The sequence below is a fragment of the Chionomys nivalis genome, chromosome 9 (assembly GCF_950005125.1).
Source record: "Chionomys nivalis chromosome 9, mChiNiv1.1, whole genome shotgun sequence".
Taxonomy (NCBI): Eukaryota; Metazoa; Chordata; class Mammalia; order Rodentia; family Cricetidae; genus Chionomys; species Chionomys nivalis.
Window position 1 is genome coordinate 70,311,446 of NC_080094.1, and position 20,023 is coordinate 70,331,468.

Genomic DNA, 20,023 nt, shown 5'->3' on the forward strand with positions numbered 1-20,023 from the left:
CTCATTATAGACAGATAGGTCATTTCCCCCTTTCAGGCAATTGAAGAGTTTTGAAATTAAGCACCTTGTTTGGGATACCTAGCGTGCCCTGAGTTAGCACGGAGGCCTATTTTCAAACGAGGCCAATGCTCAGTGGAGGTTGGGAAACTCGCTCTTCCCTGTTCATTCCCAGCTTCCGGCTGCCTTCCAGATGCTGCTGTGTGTCAAGCCCCACTTTCTCCTCTCAGCCTCTCCTTCCAGGGATAACCAGCTTCCTGAGACTCTGGCTCTATGGAGGACCAAAGGGATGACATCTAGCCTGTCCCTGTGGGTCCTCTCAGGCCCAGTAGGCCTCAATGACTTGGTGAGGCGAGCCTTCTGATGGCTCAGAGGCCTGCAGGACCTGTCCAAAATGCCCCAGCAACACCCTGCTTCTCTTTTTTTAAAAGATGGTAAAGATGCAGCGAGTGCCAGGACCAAAGGACCCAGCAGAGCTGACGTACTACACACTGTACAACGGGAAGCCATTGCTGGGGACTGCAGCAGCCAAGATCCTGAGCACCATCGACTCCCAGAGGATGGCCTTGACCCTGCACCACGTTGTCCTTCTACAGGCTGACCGTAAGGAGTCTGTTCATCCAATGCTTTTAATGGCATTAATTATTTTCGTGCACCCTAGTGCTCCTCCAAGCCATAGGGGTGGTCTTACAGCTGAACAAAACTTGCTTCTGGGTGGTTTGAAGATCAGTCAGCTCTTTTCTGTTAAAGCAGTAAGCTGTAGGTAGGGGTGGTGGTTTGCGATATCTAAATGATAGTAGGTGATAATGTCCCTTTGTCCCCAGGTGCTAACTCCTCTTCCTCCTCAGATCCAGTATAATCTAGCTACAAGAAAATAACTGCAGCTGAGATCATATTTATGTGCTGGGGGAATTGAAAATAAATTGATGTAGTGAACATTCAGTTCTTTGTGAACTATGCTTAGCACTGGAGGTCATTAGAAGTGGGTGACACCTGGTTTCTGGCTCTGAGGGACAGAGTTGTCGATGCATGGGGCTGGCAGTAGGACACTGGTACCTGCCTAGGGGGGCTTTGCTTAAAGGATCCTCCTGAAACAGAAGAAGGGTATTAAAACAAATACTCTCTGTGGCCGCTCTTGTGGCATTTACTGTGCTCCAGCTATTGGCCTTCTTTTCTAATAGGCCTCTGTTTACTCAGCTCCAAACTATGGGAGGTCAAACAGGCAGAGAGAGAGAGAGAGAGAGAGAGAGAGAGAGAGAGAGAGAGAGAGAGAGAGAAGAAATAACCGGATTACCCATCGCAAACCAGCACTTAGCCAAGACACCAATCCGGATACTTCCAGCTTCAGACTTGTGTTCTTAGCTATGTCATATTTCAAGAGCTCATTAAAAAGAAGGGAAGGGTGTGTGTGCCAGGAAAACACCATGAGTAAAAATGCAGGAGAGACGTACCAGGTGTGCCTAGAAACACAAGTAGTTTAAGTGGCTCGGGGCAAAAACAAAAACAACAAAGAAAAGGTGGAGGGTTTGATGGAAGGGTAAGGAAGGTCAGTTCCTACGGTTTTCTGGATGGTGTCCCCTCTCCCCAAAGAGCATCAGGTTGGTTCACACCTGGCTCCTGACTCTCTCCTCCTCCTCCTCCTCCTCCTCCTCCTCCTCCTCCTCCTCCTCCTCCTCCTCCTCCTCCTCTCTTGCTTTCCCTGGGGATGACTGTGTGACAGACACACCATGCTTGGCTGGTACATCCTCCCAGACACACCTGTGCTGAGGGATGATGACAGCCATCCTCCACAGTCTTGTTTTTGAAATGACACTTTCAACTGTGAGTCTCTTCCGTTTCTTGTTTCCCATTACCTCTTCAGGGCCTCTGTTCTTGTCAGTTTCTGGTTCCCACTTCCTGTGTTTTGTTGTCTTTTCTATGTAAGTTCCCCCAAAGTTCTGTCCTCCATGTTTACGTCTGTCTGCCTGACCCCAGAACAAATCCTGAGGAAAGGAGAGAGGTGGCAATTCTAGGCATGGAGAACAGGATGCATTCAGAATGTTCTGAGCAACAGAGCTGCTGGGTTCAAACAATAGGTTCTTCTAGCAGGAAAAGAGGTGGGAGATCAGAGGAGTTAGGGGACGTCTGGGTGTTGACTTGAGCCCTGTGTTTGTTGAGATGCAAAAGGTGTGGATTTAATGTCTGGGGTGGAAATCAAGGATGGAAGTGGTACATTAAGTTTGAAATGTCTGCTAGAGGACCACATGGAAGTCAAGAGAAAGAAGGTTGGGAACATCAACAAACAGAGCAGGAGAGCAACTGAGCAAGAGTGAAAACCATGGAACTTCCCGCGAAGTCCATGTGTGGAAGAGCAAAAGCCAACAGGGTCCTGAGGAGTGGCAAGGGGCTGGAAGGAGATGCAGGGGACAGTGGGGCTTAGGGAGCAAGTGGAAAGACTGGAGAGATGACTCAGAGGTTAAGACACTTACTGCTGTGGCAGAGGATGCACGTTCCATTCCCAGCAACCACACTGCGGAACTCACAACTGCCTGGAGCTTTAGCTCCAGAGAGGAAGCTCACGCGCAACTCTCGTGAAAAGGGGTGGTCTTCTAGGCTCATTTAGATCCTCTAGAGGCAGTACGATCAGGTAAAAGTTTACAGAGTTTAGTCAGATGGAGTTTTTTTTTTTTTTTTTTTTTTTTGCTCTGCAAAGGTTGGTAAGAAGGGGACCGTGATGGGACAGTAGTGACAGAAAGGAAAGATGAGTAGAACAGTCGTTTGGGGTGAGTTTGGTTATCTGTGGGGATGGTCTTAAAGAGGGAGGGACAGAGAAGAAAAGAGATGAGATGTGTAAGTCAGAATCCTCAAGTGAGCAAAGAGATTGGGCCTAGCGCACATGTGGAGAGATCCTATGGGGACTGTCCTAGTATAAGGAGAAACAAAACAACAGTACCACAGCGCATTTGGTAACTGAAGCCTAAGGATGCATTCTGATTGGTTCTGTTCTCTTGGAGCCATCATGAAGTGAAACTGATGGCTGGGCTTCAGGCTGGAGATGGATTTAAGCAGAGCCAACTGGTTAGGACAGCGTAGCAGGTTACCAAGGTGACCCTCATCCTCATTTGCCCTGCTGTGTCCAGATAATTCCTTCTCCTCTTTAATCCCAGGTCCAGTGCAGGGGAGATGGCTCAGTGGGTAAGAAAATGGGGATCCGAGTTCAAATCCCCAACGTTCACATAAAAAGCTATGTGTGACTATGCGCACCAATAACCCCAGCTTTGTTGCAGGTAGAAACAGGATTGGGGGTTTGCTGACCCAAGCATAGCTCTAGGTTTGGTAAGAGACCCTATCTCAAGGCAGCAAGGCAAAGAGTAGCTGTGGATACCTAGCATCCTCCTCTGGCCTCTGTGCAAACATGGGCACGAACACTCATGAAGTCTACACCATACACACATATTCTCCATCGTCCTGCCACCCTCTCTGGGTTCTTCAGGACACCACTCACTGGACATTCTTAGCAACTTGGCTCACTGGCCCCCTTCCTCTCCGTCATTTCTCTGGTCCCTGCTCTATGCTCCTTTTGGTCTCTTTGTTCTGAGACTCCTCTCTGCTCCAGACCTGTGGTACACAGGAAAGGATGAGAAGGGTGAACACACACGGGGGAGGGGACTGAGGCCAAGAGGACTTGGCTGACGATGGGTGGCAGGGACAGGGAAGGCACTAAGAGAAGGGGAAAGGAGAGGAGCTCACATCAGATTAGATGTGTGGAGCCTTTTGGAAACCACTCTAGGTGCTGAGGAAGGACTAAGGGTGGACCAAGGATATCTCCTCTCCTGCCCACTCCTAATGCCATCTCACTTCGACCTCTCACCTTCGCTTCCTTGTCTCCGCCTCTCCACTAACCCACACAGCAGCGCCTTTCTCCAGGTCTCTGCCCTCCCCATCTTTGGCCACAGCAGTAGCGTCCCCAAGCTCACAGGGACATGCACAGTCATGTATTCCATGCTGTCATTAGAATCGCTGTAATCAAATCTGAGTTCTGCTCTTACAACAACTCCCTAAAAAACAGCTGTTATCTCTCCATCATCTATAGAATAAATAGAAAAATGCACATTCCTGGAAATGGGTCTTCACAGTAGCTCGGGCCAAGCCCCCACTCAGGGGCCTTTATAGTTTGTCTCCAGGTATCCTGGTTTGCTTTCTGTTGTTGTGATAAAACGCTATAGTCAAAAGTAACTTGGGGACGAAAAGGTTTATTTACACTTCTATGTCATAGTCCTTTATTGAGGGGAGTTAGGGCCGGAGCTGAAGCAGAGATCATGGAGGAACACTGGCTTGCCCCGCCCCAAGCCTTGCTTAAACCTCCCAGGATCACCTGCCCAGAGGTGGCACCACCCACATTTGACTAGGCCCTCCCACAGTAATCATTGGTCAGGAAAATGCCCCCATAGACATTCCCACAGGCCAATCTGACGGGGTTCCTTATTCCCAGATGTCCATAGTTTGTATTAAGTTTATCCAAATGCTAACCCGTACGCCAGGCTATTCTTCATGCTATACAGTCTTCGTTCCCCTTCCTGTCTAATGATTCAGCCTTGAGAGGGTGCTCACTCCCCACCGTCCTTGTCCTAAGTGAACAGGCTAAATAAGCCAAATAAATACTATGCTAGCTGGTGGTAAATGCCACAGAGGAAACGTAGGCGGGACGAGCTGTGGATGCGGAGGAGATGAAGTTGCGATTTAAGTTGCTTGGGGATGTGAGAGGATCAGTGACTAGCCAGCTAAAGTAGAGGTGTGAGGGAACATGAAGATTCCTGAAGCCATCTAGGACCTGGTCCAGACAGAGCAGGGTGTGAGGCTGAGTGGGGAGGTTCACAAGAAGGAAGAATGGAAGTGGTAGGGTCTAAGGCACAGGAGAGGGGCCCCACTAGATTTCACAGGCTGGCCCTGCGTGGAGGAGAAGCCACGGGAGGGTTTGGGCAGGAAAGCAGCCTAGACTGAACACTCACTACTCGGTGGAGCCCTGGATGGTGTCGCCCCTGCATCTGCTCACACAGCTGTAGACACCAACATTTGAGAAAAGAAGCCTGAAGCATAGTTGAATCCTTCTCGGTTTAGCATCTGACCAGGTGAGACTCACTCATCTGTTTACACTATTTGGAGCGTCCTGGCAAATGCTCGTGTGAGTGTGCACTCCAGCACACACACAGACGGAGGCTCACACTTCCATTCCTGCTCAGGAGAGACCCGTCTCGGAGTGGTTTTAGGGAGATGACCTTCCTATCACCTTGGCTCTCAGTTTCCTCACCATTGGACCAGGACGAGAACAGGATGCAGGCCCAGACTTGCCATTGTGTCTGATGTCAAGGAGGCACTCAGACCTTATCATTTTCTTCCTCTCTGTCCTCTACTGAACTTCCTGCAATTTAAAGGACTGCTCGGGCCTTTTCACCCCGTCCTTAGCCTCATACTTTTAGAGCTCATGCCAATGAATTCATTGGACTTCAGGGCTCTAGTTGACCTAGCTTTAATATTATTTTGACCGCTAAAGGAATATATTAATATGCACAAATGTGTTCTCTCCTCCATTTAAATAGAGGTGAAGAAATTTTACATTCTGCACCAAAAAGAAAGTTATCCACCCAAACAATAAAACTAAATGCAATCAGAATACATAACTCTTCCATGCTCACTAGTTATATACATATGTATATATGTATGCATTTGCTGTGTATGTATATACTGATACATATGTATGCATTTAGAATAGGTTCTCATACACCACACTTCTTGGTCTCCATCAGGATAAAATACCCCACCCTGAAAAAGGTATTAGTGAGACTTTCCACAGAAGCTCTGAGCTTTAGAAAATGTTAATGCCACAGAACTCACATATAAATACAAGCTACTAAGAGCAGTAGCAATTAAATGCAATGTCAACAGAGGCACATTATCTAATGAGCTGTTTTCAGAAGTTAATAATGTGATTAATCACTGATTGATACAGACCGTGGAAAGAGAAACCCTTCTATACTAATAGTATCCAGAGCCCAAGGGCAGCCAGATCACAGGCAGAACTTGGCTAACAAGGGACCAGCTGAAGTCAAGGTGGTTGAAATCAGAGGGGGATGAGCTGGCTCCTCAGACAGATTGTCCCCATGTGGCATTTACCAGTGAGGCTTTTGTGTTGCAGGGTCTAAAGTCCTCAGCTTCGAGAGTCCCACGCAACCTCTAGAGTTCAGCAGAGTTAGGAAGATTCATGCTAACCAAACATATAAAAGACCAAAATATAAGCAAAATGGATTTAAAATATGGACTAGAATCACTATGTAGATGAGATTTTCCTTCTAGCTTGGTCTCATTGCAATGGTATAATAGCAGTTTATGCTCTCAAGCCTCTAGCTTCTGGTTAAGCACTCATTATATGGAAGGCCCTGTCATAGGTCCTGAGGATGCCCCTGTGATTCATATGTGTGTGCACACACGCACACACACGTGCGCGCACGCACGCGCACACACACACACCGTGGTGGGGTAACAAGATGAACAAATGCCTATGCTGACATGTGTTTTAGAGCCTTGCTGCTGTGACCAGAGGTCTGGTACAGACACCACCCAGGAGCTTTGGGGAAGGCAGAGTCTGGGAGAGCCTGGTGACAGTGACAGGATTCCTGTGTGGGACGCTGGATAGGCAGAAGAAAGCCAGCACTACGGTGAGGTGATGGCCTGCCTCGCTGTGGAGCAGGAATGGAGATGAACACAGCAGGGAGGGAGAGAATCAGGAGCTGTGTTCTGGGGGCCGGTGAGATGACTTAGTGCCTAATGGAGCTAGCTGCCAAGCCTGACCTGAGTTCCCAGGTCCCACCTGGTGGAGGCAGAGAACCAACTAGTTATTAGAATCTGTCCTCTGTCCTCCAGCCTCAGTGACAATAGTTAGCTGAAGCCCTATAGCCTGACATTCAGGGTACGCTCCCCACAGCAGGCAAGGCCCCCATCTTCAGTTCCTCTCTAGATTGCTGCAGACTTCCCCTCCTTCCTGAGACCCCTCCCACAGGCATCTGCTTGGACTCCTGTTTTGCTCCACTTCTGAGATCGCCCCCTTCGATTTGACTGGTGTTCCCCAAAAATTCCTGTGTGTAATTCTGGGAGAGGTCCACTCACCTCACATCAAGGGCATTTCCTCCTTCCCAACCCAACATTTTCCTAACCCAACTTAACAAAATGTTGAAAGGTTTATGCCGTACATAACCATGTTACCACCCCTCCAGAACCCACACTTAGCGCCTTACTGTTGCTTTTATTTATCATGTATTGTCTTATCTCTCCTCTGCCCCCTGTATTTCAATGTGAGTCACAAACATTTGCAGAGGTAACCCCTAAACACGTCAGTGTGCATATCACTAACCAGAATGTCCTATCGGCTTGTAATGCTGCAATAAAGCATACACACAGTGAAGATGTACAGATCTGATGAGTTCTGACAGATGCGCACAGCTGTAAGAACCCAGTCATTATCTCTGTATAGAGCATGACCAGCTCCCCGTCATCCCTTCAGGGTTGCACTCCTGTCCCACCCCCGAAGGCACCTGCTGTTCTGGTAACCTACCACCCTACTGAGACCAGCCTGGTCCTGTGGTTAGTCCTGGCATTTCTAAACTTCCCAGACACATTCTGAGGGAGATCCATCTGCTCGGGTTATACTTCATCCCCTGCTCACTCACAGGGTGATTTCACGGCCTGGAGTCATCTCTTGGTGGCTTCTGCCTCCTGACTCCAACACACATGTCTTTATTTGTGTTTGTGTGTTGCTGGAAACTTGCCGTTTCAGCTAGTCTGACTAGCCAGCAGACTCTGGAGATTTGCTTGTTTCTGACCTCCTCTGTTCAGTGCAGGCACATGTAACCATGCCTAGGTGGATGCTGGGGACTTGAACTCAGGTCCTCATGCTTGCAGGAAAAAGCTCTTACCCACTGAGCCATCTCTCCAGCCCCTCCAACATGCATTTCTAATCCTCATGTACTTTTCTCCTTTTCTCTTTTGACTATCTCCAGCAAGGTGAACAGGGACATTAATTGGCCTTTCTCTTTCTGCTCTTGGGAACAGTGGAGTCTAATGTCACCTGAGCATGTGCTAGGAGCCATACTAAAGCAACATAAAGAGGTGCTCTCATTTTACAGACAAGGAGATGGAGGCTCAGAGAGCTTGAGCTACTTGCCCAAGATCACACAGTGGCAGAGGCAGAAGCTACTGAAGTCCATCTCTCCCTGTCGTCCGACTTGGGGTTGGGAGTTACATTTGGGTGGCCTTCCCCTACCTCGGGCTCTTTGTCATGTACTTCTCACTGGCTCTTTCCCACAGCCGTGGTGAAGAATCCACCCAACAACCTGTGGATCATCGCCGCAGTGCTGGCCCCCATCGCCGTGGTCACTGTTATCATCATTATCATCACTGCAGTACTCTGTAGGAAGAACAAGAATGACTTCAAGCCAGACACCATGATAAACCTGCCTCAGAGAGCAAAGGTAATGTGGGCATGGGGAGGGCCAGGAGCTTTGCCCAGAGTCTCCACCAGCCTTTCTCCTGGGCTTCTAAGGCTATCGAGTACGTTGAGAAACATGTCACAACCCCTCATTCCAAAGGAGTGATCGGCATGTAACACACGTTCCTCTGCGGCTCACTCTCACCCAAGTAGTTGACACTCAGAGGATCTCTCGCCATTACTAGATCCTCTCAAAGAAGGACAGTTATTTTACAGAGAAACTGAGGCACCGACAACTGGTAGCAAGAAAGATGTGAAAAGACATTAGATTATCTTTAATAATTGGACCCCGCCTCCCTGTACCAGCGAAAAGTAGCTCCTTCAACTCCGTCCTCATTCCATGGATAGACAGCAGCAGAAATGATGGTCAGACAAAGCCTGCAACTGTCTGAACATCCTAGCCTCCAAGTGAAGGTATTACAAGGTTGGTTTGGGAGGATAACTGGGCCGTGGAGTTGAGGCTCCCAGGAATGAGATTAGTTCCCTTCTGAAATTAGCCCAGGAGACCCTGGCCTCTTCTACCACATGAACACACAAGAAGGGGGCAGTGTCCAGCCCAGCAGTGAGTGCTCACAAAATCCCAGCCATCCTGGCACTATAACCTCAGCCTTCCAGCCTTAGAATTAGATCTGCTTTTTATACTCCTCTTGATTAATGGTGCTTTGTTGTATTGGCCCAGGTGACCAAGACAAGGTCTCTTGGCTCCTACACAAAACCTCTTTGGGCGCACAGACTCCTAGAAATTTCTCGGCCCCACTAATGACTCTGCTTCAGCCATTGTCATGACGGACAGGCTATGAGATAGGCTGACAGCTACCGAATACCAATTCAGCAGCTCAAAGAAAGCCTGGCTTAGAGCCCTGTTCTTCCTCTGTCCCCTGCATGTCTCTTCCCCAAGCACCTCTGGTGACAGGGAGGGTGGTGGATTGAAGGCGGAAAACATCCCGAACCTAATTTTCCAGTCACATAGCTGCTTTTGAATAGTCCCTGTGGTAAATGTCCACTCTGTAATACCCGCTGTTTAAATAACGCCTTACAATCTGTGGGCTCTTCTAGGTCCTTCACCTCATCTGTTCCTCACGGCTGTCTTGGGAGTTGGGTCACAGTCAGGGCAGGCTTCAATATTCTCGCTTAACTGTCAAGACAATCTGGAGCGAGACAGAGACTTGTCCAGTCATAGCACAAACAACAGAGGGATGACTAAGGCCTGCATCCGTGTGCATGTGTGTGCACATGCATGTGTGTGTTATACGCACTTGTTAGTGTGGGTGCACGTTCAGTATGTGCAAACAGGGACCTGACAGGAAATTTCTGTCAGGTGAGGAGATGTCTTCTCTCTCACCTGCCATCTTTGTTTCTTCAGTCTCTCACTGAACCAGAAGCTCACTGAGTGGGCCCACGCTGGCTCACCAGTGAGCTTCAGGACCTGCCTGCTCTGCTGTCCATCCCCCGCCAGCTCCAGGGTCACACAACGTGTCACCACACCCTGCTTTTGTGTGGGCTCTGGAGATCCAAGCACCAGGCCCTTCCACAACTGATCCTGCTCCCCAGCCCTCTGGGAGCTCATTCTCCATTCTCCGCCTACCCACACTCTGGGACTTGGCAGGGTTTCTGCTCCTAGCTCTGAACCTTGAAACTCCATCTGGCTACATAGACATGGGACAGCACATCACTCCCTCTGACTTCCCACACACTGCAATTTGTGTCAGCCATGGGACTTGCCCTTGGAGGGCCATGCTGGGCTCTGGTCTGATTGTGTGAGCACAGCTCACTTGAGTACAAGAAATCAAAGGTACCTTTATTCCATGGCAAGCGCTACATCTGTGGGGAAGCCGGAGCCTCATTAGACAGTCCTGTCTCCTGAGGCACTGCCTTCCAGGGAATGTTGTTCTGTGTCTGTTGACATAAGACACCTGCTTCCCAGACACAGCGGGGTGCTGGGGAGAAGGGTACAGAGGGAACTGTTGAGCTGTGATAAACGAGACTGCTCCAAGACAGAATATTTCATTTCCATCTGAGCTTGCCTACAACGTGAGTCGTTTTAGACGTAGCAAGTAATTATCAGCATCACAGCTGAGTCCAGGAATGCAAAACGCGCCATACTGGAGCTGGAAAGGGAAACTTTGCGTTAAACCAAAATCTTCATTCATCTGCCGAGATGAGCAGCATCCTCCCTGGCTTGACAGCTCTGGAACCAGAACAGATGAGATGTTGGCGCCTCTGCACAGCTCCTTCCGTGTGCCTACGCCAGGCACCATGCTTCTTAGAATGCTAACCTGGTGCTGAGAACCAAGCCGACCTACGTCCCATGAGCTGCTTGCTATGTGCTCCCGTGGGGTTCAGCTGCTTGCCTCTCCCACCGTGAAGGTGGCGGAGACACTTCAATTCCCAAAGCCCCTTTGTTGCAGGAAGCCAGCAGAGTGGAACTGCCTAGCGCCGCAGTCCTGCTGGGGAAGAGTCAGGGATACTGCAGTGACTGAGAGGCCACTGCATAGAAAGTGTGAGCAGAATTCAATGAATGCCAAGGGGCAAGGCACAATAAGAGAGTGAGCCCTGGGCACCAATCAGTAGCCAAGGCAGACGGCCCCAGGGACATTACTATATCCTTAGAATGCAGGCTGCAGAGCCGGGGAGATCCTGGGCACCTGTAATATACTTAGCATGCTAAGCAGAGGAGGCGAGGGAGGCTTTTCTGGGAGCTGAGGCTGGAGAGGATCATACACCCTCTTCAGAGACAAGGCACACAGACACATCCTGTCGCTGTTGAGGTCAGCTAGGTTTGTGCAGGGAGAATGCTGGGACCATGGTATCCTGCTTTCCTGGCCTCCTGTCTTCCTTGCTCACCCCTCTTTGTTCTTGGTCAGTGAATCTGCAGCCTCCCAGCTCTCCCATCATTAAAGAGAACATGGTGGGAACTGGCATCTTTACAAAGTTGCTAGAGCCCACTCTGATTCAGGGTTGGTCCTGCAGGGCCTGTCTGACAGAAACTGCTTGGGACAGGTCATTATCTCCTAAGCACAGCCACTGTTTTCCTGTTTCTCGTACACAACCTACGTGACCTCGGCACAGTTATAGGGCCTCTTTGTGCCTCAACTTTCCCATCTGTCCAATGGGGATAGCAGCACTGTTTATAGTAGGCAGGTGTAACGATCAAGTGGATTGAGGCACACACATTCCTTTACGCTCTGCCTGGTCTAGAATAAATGTCACACACAAATTGACTTTTATTGTTTCGTGTACTTTTGTCTTAAAAAGTAATAAAACTGTCTGCCTTTAAAAATTATTGGAGCTTACTATTACTAGTGGTGGTGGTGATGGTGGTGGTGATGGTCGTGGTGGTGGTGGAGGTGGTGGTGATGGTGGTGGTGGTGGAGGTGGAGGTGGTGGTGGTGGTGGTGGTGGAGGTGGTGGTGGTGGTGGAGGTGGTGGTGGTGGTGGAGGTGGTGGTGGTGGTGGTGGTGGTGGTGGAGGTGGTGGTGGTGGTGGAGGTGGTGGTGGTGGTGATGGTGGTGGTGATGGTGGAGGTGGTGGTGGTGGTGGTGGTGGTGGTGGAGGTGGTGGTGGTGGTGGTGGTGGTGGTGGTGGTGGTGGTGGTGGTGGAGGTGGTGGTGGTGGTGGAGGTGATGGAGGTGGAGGTGGTGGTGGAGGTGGTGGTGGAGGTGGTGGTGGAGGTGATGGAGGTGGAGGTGGTGGTGGAGGTGATGGTGGTGGAGGTGGTGGTGGAGGTGATGGAGGTGGAGGTGGTGGTGGAGGTGATGGAGGTGGAGGTGGTGGTGGAGGTGGTGATAGTGGTGAGGACTGAACCAGTGCCTTGTGCATGGGAAGCAGGTGCTCTGCCACTGAACTGTGTATCCCCAGTGTAGAAGTTAGTATTTTGCTTTAATAAATGTATGGAGCTCACTAGAGCGACATTGCATTATTGAGGATGGACGTTACCAGTGTGTGTCAGATAAGTGATTGATTGATGTCAGGCAGTTTTCAAAAGGTTGGGCCCATTACCCTGAGAACCAGAAAAGCAAGGAGCTAGGCTTCAGTTTTTATCACTTAGCTGTGTTCTCTTGGGCACTCACTCACACTATCTGAGCTTTTGGGGTTTTTTCCTATAACATGAAGACTAAGGTTTACCTTGCTTTCATCTTTCAAAAAGAGAAATCAATGTTTTGTGTGCTGTACCAAACATTTGTGTAATTTTTTTTAATTACTAACTAATTAACTTACTAACAATGTCTACCTTGGAAGCTGTCCTTTCTTAAAGTCTCTGTTTTCACACACTCATAAGTGACCTGGATTTCAGAAGTATCCAGTGGATAAAAAGGGTGATGCATGAGCAGTAGGCAGAGGGTGAATCCAGGAACCAAGCCATCTTGTTCCATCTCTGGGTTCCTGGAAAGTCTCAGCTACTGGAGACAACATCTCATCCCTCACAGATGAGCCCATGTTGTCAGGGCAGGAACCAGGCCAAGCACAGTAAACAGCGTTGAGTATTTGACTGTCTCTTCTCAAAGTTGTCGCTGGAGAGCCCTCTCTAGAAGTGTGACTTCAATCTTCCTTCCTTCTCACAGCCCGTGCAAGGCTTTGACTACGCCAAGCAGCATCTGGGCCAGCAAGGGGCAGACGAGGAGGTCATCCCTGTGACGCAGGAAACGGTGGTCCTCCCCATACCTGTCAGAGATACTCCTCAGGAGAGAGAAACGGCCCAGGAGGGGAGCACCATCAAGACGGCTAAGTCTACGGAAACCAGAAAGAGGTAGGCACGGGTCAGGTTCGCCCTCTAGGCAATAAGAGGAATAACTGGCGGTGAGCGCTGTGGCCCTCCAGTGAGTTCCTCTGCTCTCTAAAGCCTCCCCTTCTCACTTGGAATACTGAGAAGGAGAGTAAGAGAGAAGAGAAGGCTCATAATGCTTGCCGCCTTGTGAGAACCCTTGGTCTATCAGCCATGACACCGGAGAAGTAGCCCTTCTATTTACGATGACAAATTTGGCTCTGATGTCACACTTCTAAAATCGGTGCCTTAGATTCGTGATAGTTGTGTTTTGCCAGAAGTGTCTCGTAAAACTACTGCTTTCAGTCAGAATCGCCTGCTGAGTTTTTACTATGAGCAAAGCTCTTGAAACAGCCGAGGACGGTGGCTAACATTAATGTCAGACATGCACGCCCACACCTGTGCCTGCACACATGTGAATGCTCACACACACGAACACGGAAAAAGAAGAAAGAGAGAGGAAAAATAACTAGTGCGCTCTGGTTGGCGTTGAGGGACGGTAAATATGTGTCAGGTTGGTTCTGCCCCCGAGAATCCTGTGTTGGGAGAGACGTGGAGACTGACAATTCGAGGTACCCACAGTGGTAGAGAGCAGAGACAGCAAAGACCCTCACTGCCATCCAGGCATTGTCTCAGGCCCTTCCCCTGACTCTCCGAAGGTGGAGGGGTTGGCGTAGGTGGGATGGGTGAAGGGATCATCTAAGGCGGGGAGAGAAGTGAGGTGAGCGGGGCTTCTGCACACGGCATTTCCCTGGAGCTCGGCCTTCACAGTGGCTCGGACATAGTAAAATATGAGACCAGAAGATGGACTGAAATCCTGGATGGCCTTGACTGCCAGGCTCAGGAGATTGACCTGATTCCACAGGCCACGAGAAGCTACCGAAACCTCTTCCAAGGAGCAATGACACCTAGCCTGTACTTCAGGACCATTCTCAAGGTGTTGTAGGTGACAGATAGGAAGGATTAGGCAGGAAGACTCATTATAAAGCCTTTGGAATGGCCGTGTAAAGAGGCAGTGAAGTCGGTGGCAGGCCCCATTCGTTAGTTAAAGCAACCTCCTTGGCAACCCATCCTCCCTGCCTCAAAGCACTAGGGAAGCTGGGAGCGCTTCTTCCTCCCTGCCTCCTTCCCTTTTCGTTCTCTTTATTTAACGGATGTTTGCTGCCTATTTGCAGTTTACCAGGCTCTGGAGCTATCCCAAGGAACAAGACAAACTTTCTCTTCATGTGGAAGTTACAGTCTGGCCTGGAGTGGAGAGAGAGTCGGGGGGACTGTTTTAGATAGAATAGGGAAGACCTTACTGATTAATGTCATTAGAAAAAGGTACCATGGACATGATATGTCAGCCATGAGGAGGCTTCCTGGGGAGGAATGATCCAAGCAGATGGAGCCATGGGTGCAAAACCCAGAGGAGGGGAATTCTTGACCTGCCCGAAGAAAAGCAATGTGGTCAAGAAGGCTGGTGTGTACTAGCGAGGAAATAGCAGCAGATGAATCAGGAAAGCTGCCTGTAGCTGGTCATGTCAGGTCTTAGAGACCAAAGTCAGACTGGGGTTTGTATTGTAGATGAAGATCAGAAGTCATTGGTGGGTTTGAGAAGAGGATGTCATGCTGGGATGGATTCACAGGAGAAGGAAACCCCAAGAGGCCCAGCCAAGAGACAGTAAGCACTGTGGTGCAATGGCTGGACTGTAAGAAACATTGTGAAGGGAGCTGGCCTTAGGCTGCCATGGGCTTTGGAAATGAGCGAAGTGTGTTTGCCATGTGTTTGTTTAGTGAAAGTTGGAAGGAGATCAGCTTATCTGTCCCCAGGAGATACACAAATGGCAGTCATTAATTGTATGAGTCTGGAGTTCGCAGGAGAGGCTCAGAGTAAAGACACAGTCATGGGAGTTGATGGAGTTTTGTTTTCCTATGAGACTGGAAAGACTCATCCAGGAGTGGGGAGACAGAGAAAGGAAGCGCTCCGAGAACTAAGCCTTGGAAGCATTGCAGTGGTTAGAGGTGTTGATGATGAGCCAAAGTCAGCACAGCAAAGGGAAGATGCAAAACAGGATGAGAGGAAGACAAGGAGAGAAGTCAAGAAGTCAAGAGACAAAGTAATCTGAGGACAAAGGGACCCCACTGTAGATCATTAGTCTCCATGTCTCTCCCATCTCCAAATTCTTGGGGGCAGAATTCCACACGACACATTTTTACAGTCCTCCTAATGCCAGGTGGAGTTATTTCCTTTCTCTTTTTTTTCCTTTTTCCATTTTCATGTGATATATGGTGTGCACTTGCATGAATATTCAAATGTGTGTAGGCACAGGCGTAGGTGTGCGCGTGTGTGTAAAGGTCTGATGTTCATGTCAGCCACCATCCTGAACCGCTTCAAAGAGCTTTGTTCATAGGAAAAGCTCTGCATGAAGTCAAGCAACACAGTTGTGTTTTATTCCAGAAGCTACTGGTACCTTAAAATGAAGTAAAGAGCAGAGCGGTGGATTTCACCTTATGTGGAAAATAAAGTTGAAGGCATAAATTAGTCACCTGTAGCCCCATAACAAAGCCCTCCAACACTTCGATGCTTAAAACAAACCGCCATTTGTTCAGCTCATGATTCAGGCGGGCCAGTAGCTTGAGCTTTGCTGATGGCTCTTCTGGTCCAAGCTGACCGATGTTATCTGGAATTAGCAGCACACCGATCAGGTGATAGAAACTGAGTCAACCAGGCTGCCTTGTTGCCAACAGCCTGATCTGAGGGGGCCCAGGACACGAGTCCTCTCTCCATGTGGGCTCATGTTCCAGCAGACCAACTCCATCAGGCTTTTCACAAGGGGGTTCCAAGGGTTCAAGGGCAGCAAGAAAAACAGCCCCCAATGCAAGCATTTCTCAAGTCTCTGCTTCTGTCATGTTCCTTTCCTTCCTGTTGGCCAACCAAGTCCTGTGGTCAAGTTCTGAGACACTGTAGAAGACTTCGCAAAGTTTGGTTGCACGGAGGGATGAACAGAGCTGGCACCATTGCTGCAGTGGTCTCCCCAGCATAGGAGAGCGAGCAGAGCAGAATGGAAACACAGCAGGCAGATGGTTTTCCTAGAGGACGCAGCCGCTGTGTGGCTGATAGCATTACTCTCTTGCTGATCCTTGCCAAGCACAATAAAGTCAGGCTGGCAACTTTTCACCCCTTTACAAGGAACTGAAAAAGAAGAATTACTAAATTAAGATATTGATGCAGCTCTTCCGGGAAGAATAAAAATTCTTTCCTCCCTATTCAGGTTGAATAATTTAAATCCTACAGGGATTGATTTTTGAAATTTGTTTGAAAACAAGCACTTCTCCTTGACTAAACAAGGATTCACCTCTTGATAATTAAGTTCAATTATGTGTTCCCATTTTTATTAAGAAATGCTAGCTTTTGAAATAAAGAGAAAGGGAGCAATTTCCACACTGCAGCATGATTTCTGCATCTGCTTCATTATTTTATCATAAAAATGTAATTTTACTAAGGGCGGGGTATAACGTTGCCCAGACTGTTACATAAACCTCATCTCTGTTCATCTGTGTCTGATCATGGAAGTCTAAGATCATTTGTGGAGATATTGTGTGTTCATGCATAGTACATATGTGTTTGAGTGTGTGCATGTGTCCACATTCACCTGGAGGCCAAAGGTCAAGGTCAGGTGTCTTCCTGTCTTCCTCCATGGCTCTCCTCCTCTTCCTTTTTTTTTCACTGAACCCCGTGCTGGGTAGATTAGTTGCCCATGAAGCCCTAGGGGTGCACAGCTCCCTGCCCTTGCACTAAGATACGCACCACCAAACTCAAGTTCTCTTGCTTTTATGGAAGGCGCTTTAACAATTGAGCTTCCTCCCCAGCCTTATTTAACTACCAAATCTAAGACCAAACCCATTATGAATCAGGTTTCTGATTTTTCCATTTTGCCACATCAATTTCTCCATTCTGGCTTCCTGTGGACTGACTGTAAGCCCTTTCAAAATGGATTTGCTAGATGAACCCCCCAAATTTTCAAATGAAAAAAGTCAATGATTTAATAGTTATTTGATATTCTCAATTTTTTTGTTTGTTTGTTTTTCGAGACAGGGTTTCTCTGTAGCTTTGGAGCCTGTCCTGGAGCTAGTTCTTGTAGACCAGGCTGGTCTCGAACTCACAGAGATCCACTGCCTCTGCCTCCCGAGTGCTGGGATTAAAGGCGTGCGCCACCAAGTCTGATCAGTTAGTCACTGTTGGCCTGCCTGATAGGCAGTGTTCAGGTCCCCTTCCTCCTGTCTGGAGACTTGGTGATGCTCTTTTGTTCATTTGTGGTTGGGATTGATGGGCCAGGTCAAGGTTGATAGGTGGTCAACCTCATAGGACAGCCATTTGGAAAGGATTCTTACACTACTGATGAGTCATACTGTTCAGGAGTTGGCTAGTCCCAATACAAGCCCACCTCTGCCTGCAGTTCCGAAAAAGGACCGTTGAGTTCTGTCACCTTAGGTCTCAGTCTCTCCGCTCACGTGTACTTGCTTTGATCAGTGCCATGTGCACACATATGCTACACACACACTTTTTATTTTTGGCCAGGAGTTTGGAGTTGGATACTCACTGTAAACAGAGGTATATAGACAGAGACAAAGAATAAAGCAGATTGGGATTTTGCCCACAGGTAGGTGCTTGCTGTCACCTTTCTCAGAGTGAGAGAAACACCAGAAGACTCTCTCAAGAACAAATGGGGAAAGGGGATTAAAATGTTACAAAAATCACTAAGAAGCTTATACAAAAGTAAAATAGATTACAAAAGGCTTTCCCCTCCCCCACATCCCTAGAGTTAAATGAAAATCTTTTTATCCAATAAAGTCAGCTGGAAAGTAGGTGCCGTTAGCTTTAGATTCCAGAAACAATTCAAGGGTGTATGTCTGTCTATCTATATGTCTCTATGTATGTGTGCCTTTTTCCCACAACCAGCATTCAGTGCTCAAATAGCTGGTGTGATATATATATATAGCAATATATTATATGATATACATAAGTATACACTCAATCACTTAATGCCTCATCCGTATTTCCCACCTATAGTCTTTGTAGCACCAATATGGCAAACTGTTGAAATTTTTCCAGACACATAAGTTAGAAGATTAAGTGAAGCAAACTGAATCCAGGACAGAATTGATCAAAGCCTTTGATATGCTACCGCAGTTTGCGGTAGCCACAGAAGGAACGCAGTGAGCATTTCCCAAGCCCTGTGTGCAAATGTTTAGTTCTTGTGTGCTACAGAACATGCTTGGTAGGTACTGCCTCATCCCAGACATCCGAACCTTCAGTTTTGGTGACTTGTAGAGTTCTGTCTTAGTTAGGGTTTCTATGGCCTCAATGAAACACCATACCCAAAAAAAAAAAAAAAAAAAAAAAAACAAGTTGGGGAAAAAGGGTTTGTTTGACTTACATTGCGTTTATCACCAAAGAAGTCAGGACAGGAAGTCAAGCAGGGCAGAAACCTGGAGGCAGGAGCTGATGCAGAGGCCATGGAAGGGTGCTGCCTACTGGTTTGCTCAACCTGTCTTCTTATAGAAGCCAGGGAACCGCCCACAATGGGATGACCCCTTCCTGATCAGTCACTATTTAAGAAAATGCCCTACAGCCAGATCTTACGGCGGCTTTTTTCTCAACTGAGCGTCCCTCTTTTCAGCTAAGTAGTTTGTGGTAAAGTTGACATAGGACTAGCCAGCACAGGTGCCAACATGCGCAGAACTGAACATTCTAAACCCACACAGGTGGTGGGAGAGAAAGAAGAGGGTGTGCTGGAATGCACAGCTTCCCCCATGATCAAGGGCGTTGAGTCCACTCCGTGTTCCATTGCAAGCGTTAGTTGACTGTAGTTTCTAAATATGGATGACTGATGGTAGAAGTACAAGAGATCACTAGGTATCTGGCCCCTCATCGTCTTCCACACAGGGAGGTCAGTATTTTCGCTCAGTCTATCCCCGGGTCAGCTGTGAGGCCCGAGGGAGAGCTCACTCCAGAGACAGCAAAGTCTGGAGAGCCCATTTCCCCACAGAGTTCTGGAGGTGAGAGTCCAGTCCTGCAGAAGGATGCAGGCCCTATGACTTGCTCCCATCTGAGATTGCTGCCTGAGATATGTTCTGGGGTTAGGTGACTTGGCGTTGTCTTGCTTAACCCTGGAAACCACTCTTAGCTTCCGGGACATTCACACTCCTCGTTTTCTGACCAAGGTGGACCACCTCCATATCAGGGATCATTATTGTGACCAGAAACCAGGCTTGAAGGCACTCAACATAGTCCCTGGCACATAGTAGGCACCCCAGCTGTTTGCCCTCAGATGTCAATAGACTCGTCTACCCGGCGTGATGCTTTGCACAGAAAAAAGGCAACAAGAGGTTTTCCCTAGAGGAATGTGCAGCTCAAATAAGTGCTTCAGAACACACGTAGTAAGTAGTCAGGAGTGTGCAAGTGTGGCTAGCAGACAGAGGGAGACCCCATGATGGGAAGACTATATCTGTACTGGTCATGTAGGTCTCTGCTGTGGCGAACAGCCAAAGAGGACCATGTTTTATGCCTGGCTGAAGATGCTCATGTGACCAAACCCTCAGCATCCAGAGAGCTTGTGAAAGGAGAGTGTGTTACACAGCCAATGTCACTACTATCCCTGCAGTCACCGAGATAGGTGGTGGATTCATGAGACAGAGCTGGGACCGAGGGCCGGGCTCATCAAACTTGTCTAGAGAGTCTAAAACAGCAAGTGTACTTCCGA

At 48.5% G+C, this 20,023-nt stretch overlaps 1 protein-coding gene across 6 annotated transcripts in view; it reads left to right on the forward strand.

Annotated features, from left to right (window-relative positions):
* The window catches only part of Kiaa1549l (KIAA1549 like), a 267,831-nt gene that overhangs the window by 188,540 nt on the left and 59,268 nt on the right, over positions 1–20,023 (forward strand). For all 6 annotated transcript variants that reach the window (XM_057780907.1, XM_057780906.1, XM_057780908.1 and 3 more), the window contains 3 exons: positions 429–600; positions 8,335–8,498; positions 13,078–13,262. In XM_057780907.1, coding sequence (XP_057636890.1) covers positions 429–600; positions 8,335–8,498; positions 13,078–13,262 — 521 coding nt within the window. The remainder of the gene's footprint in view (positions 1–428; positions 601–8,334; positions 8,499–13,077; positions 13,263–20,023) is intronic.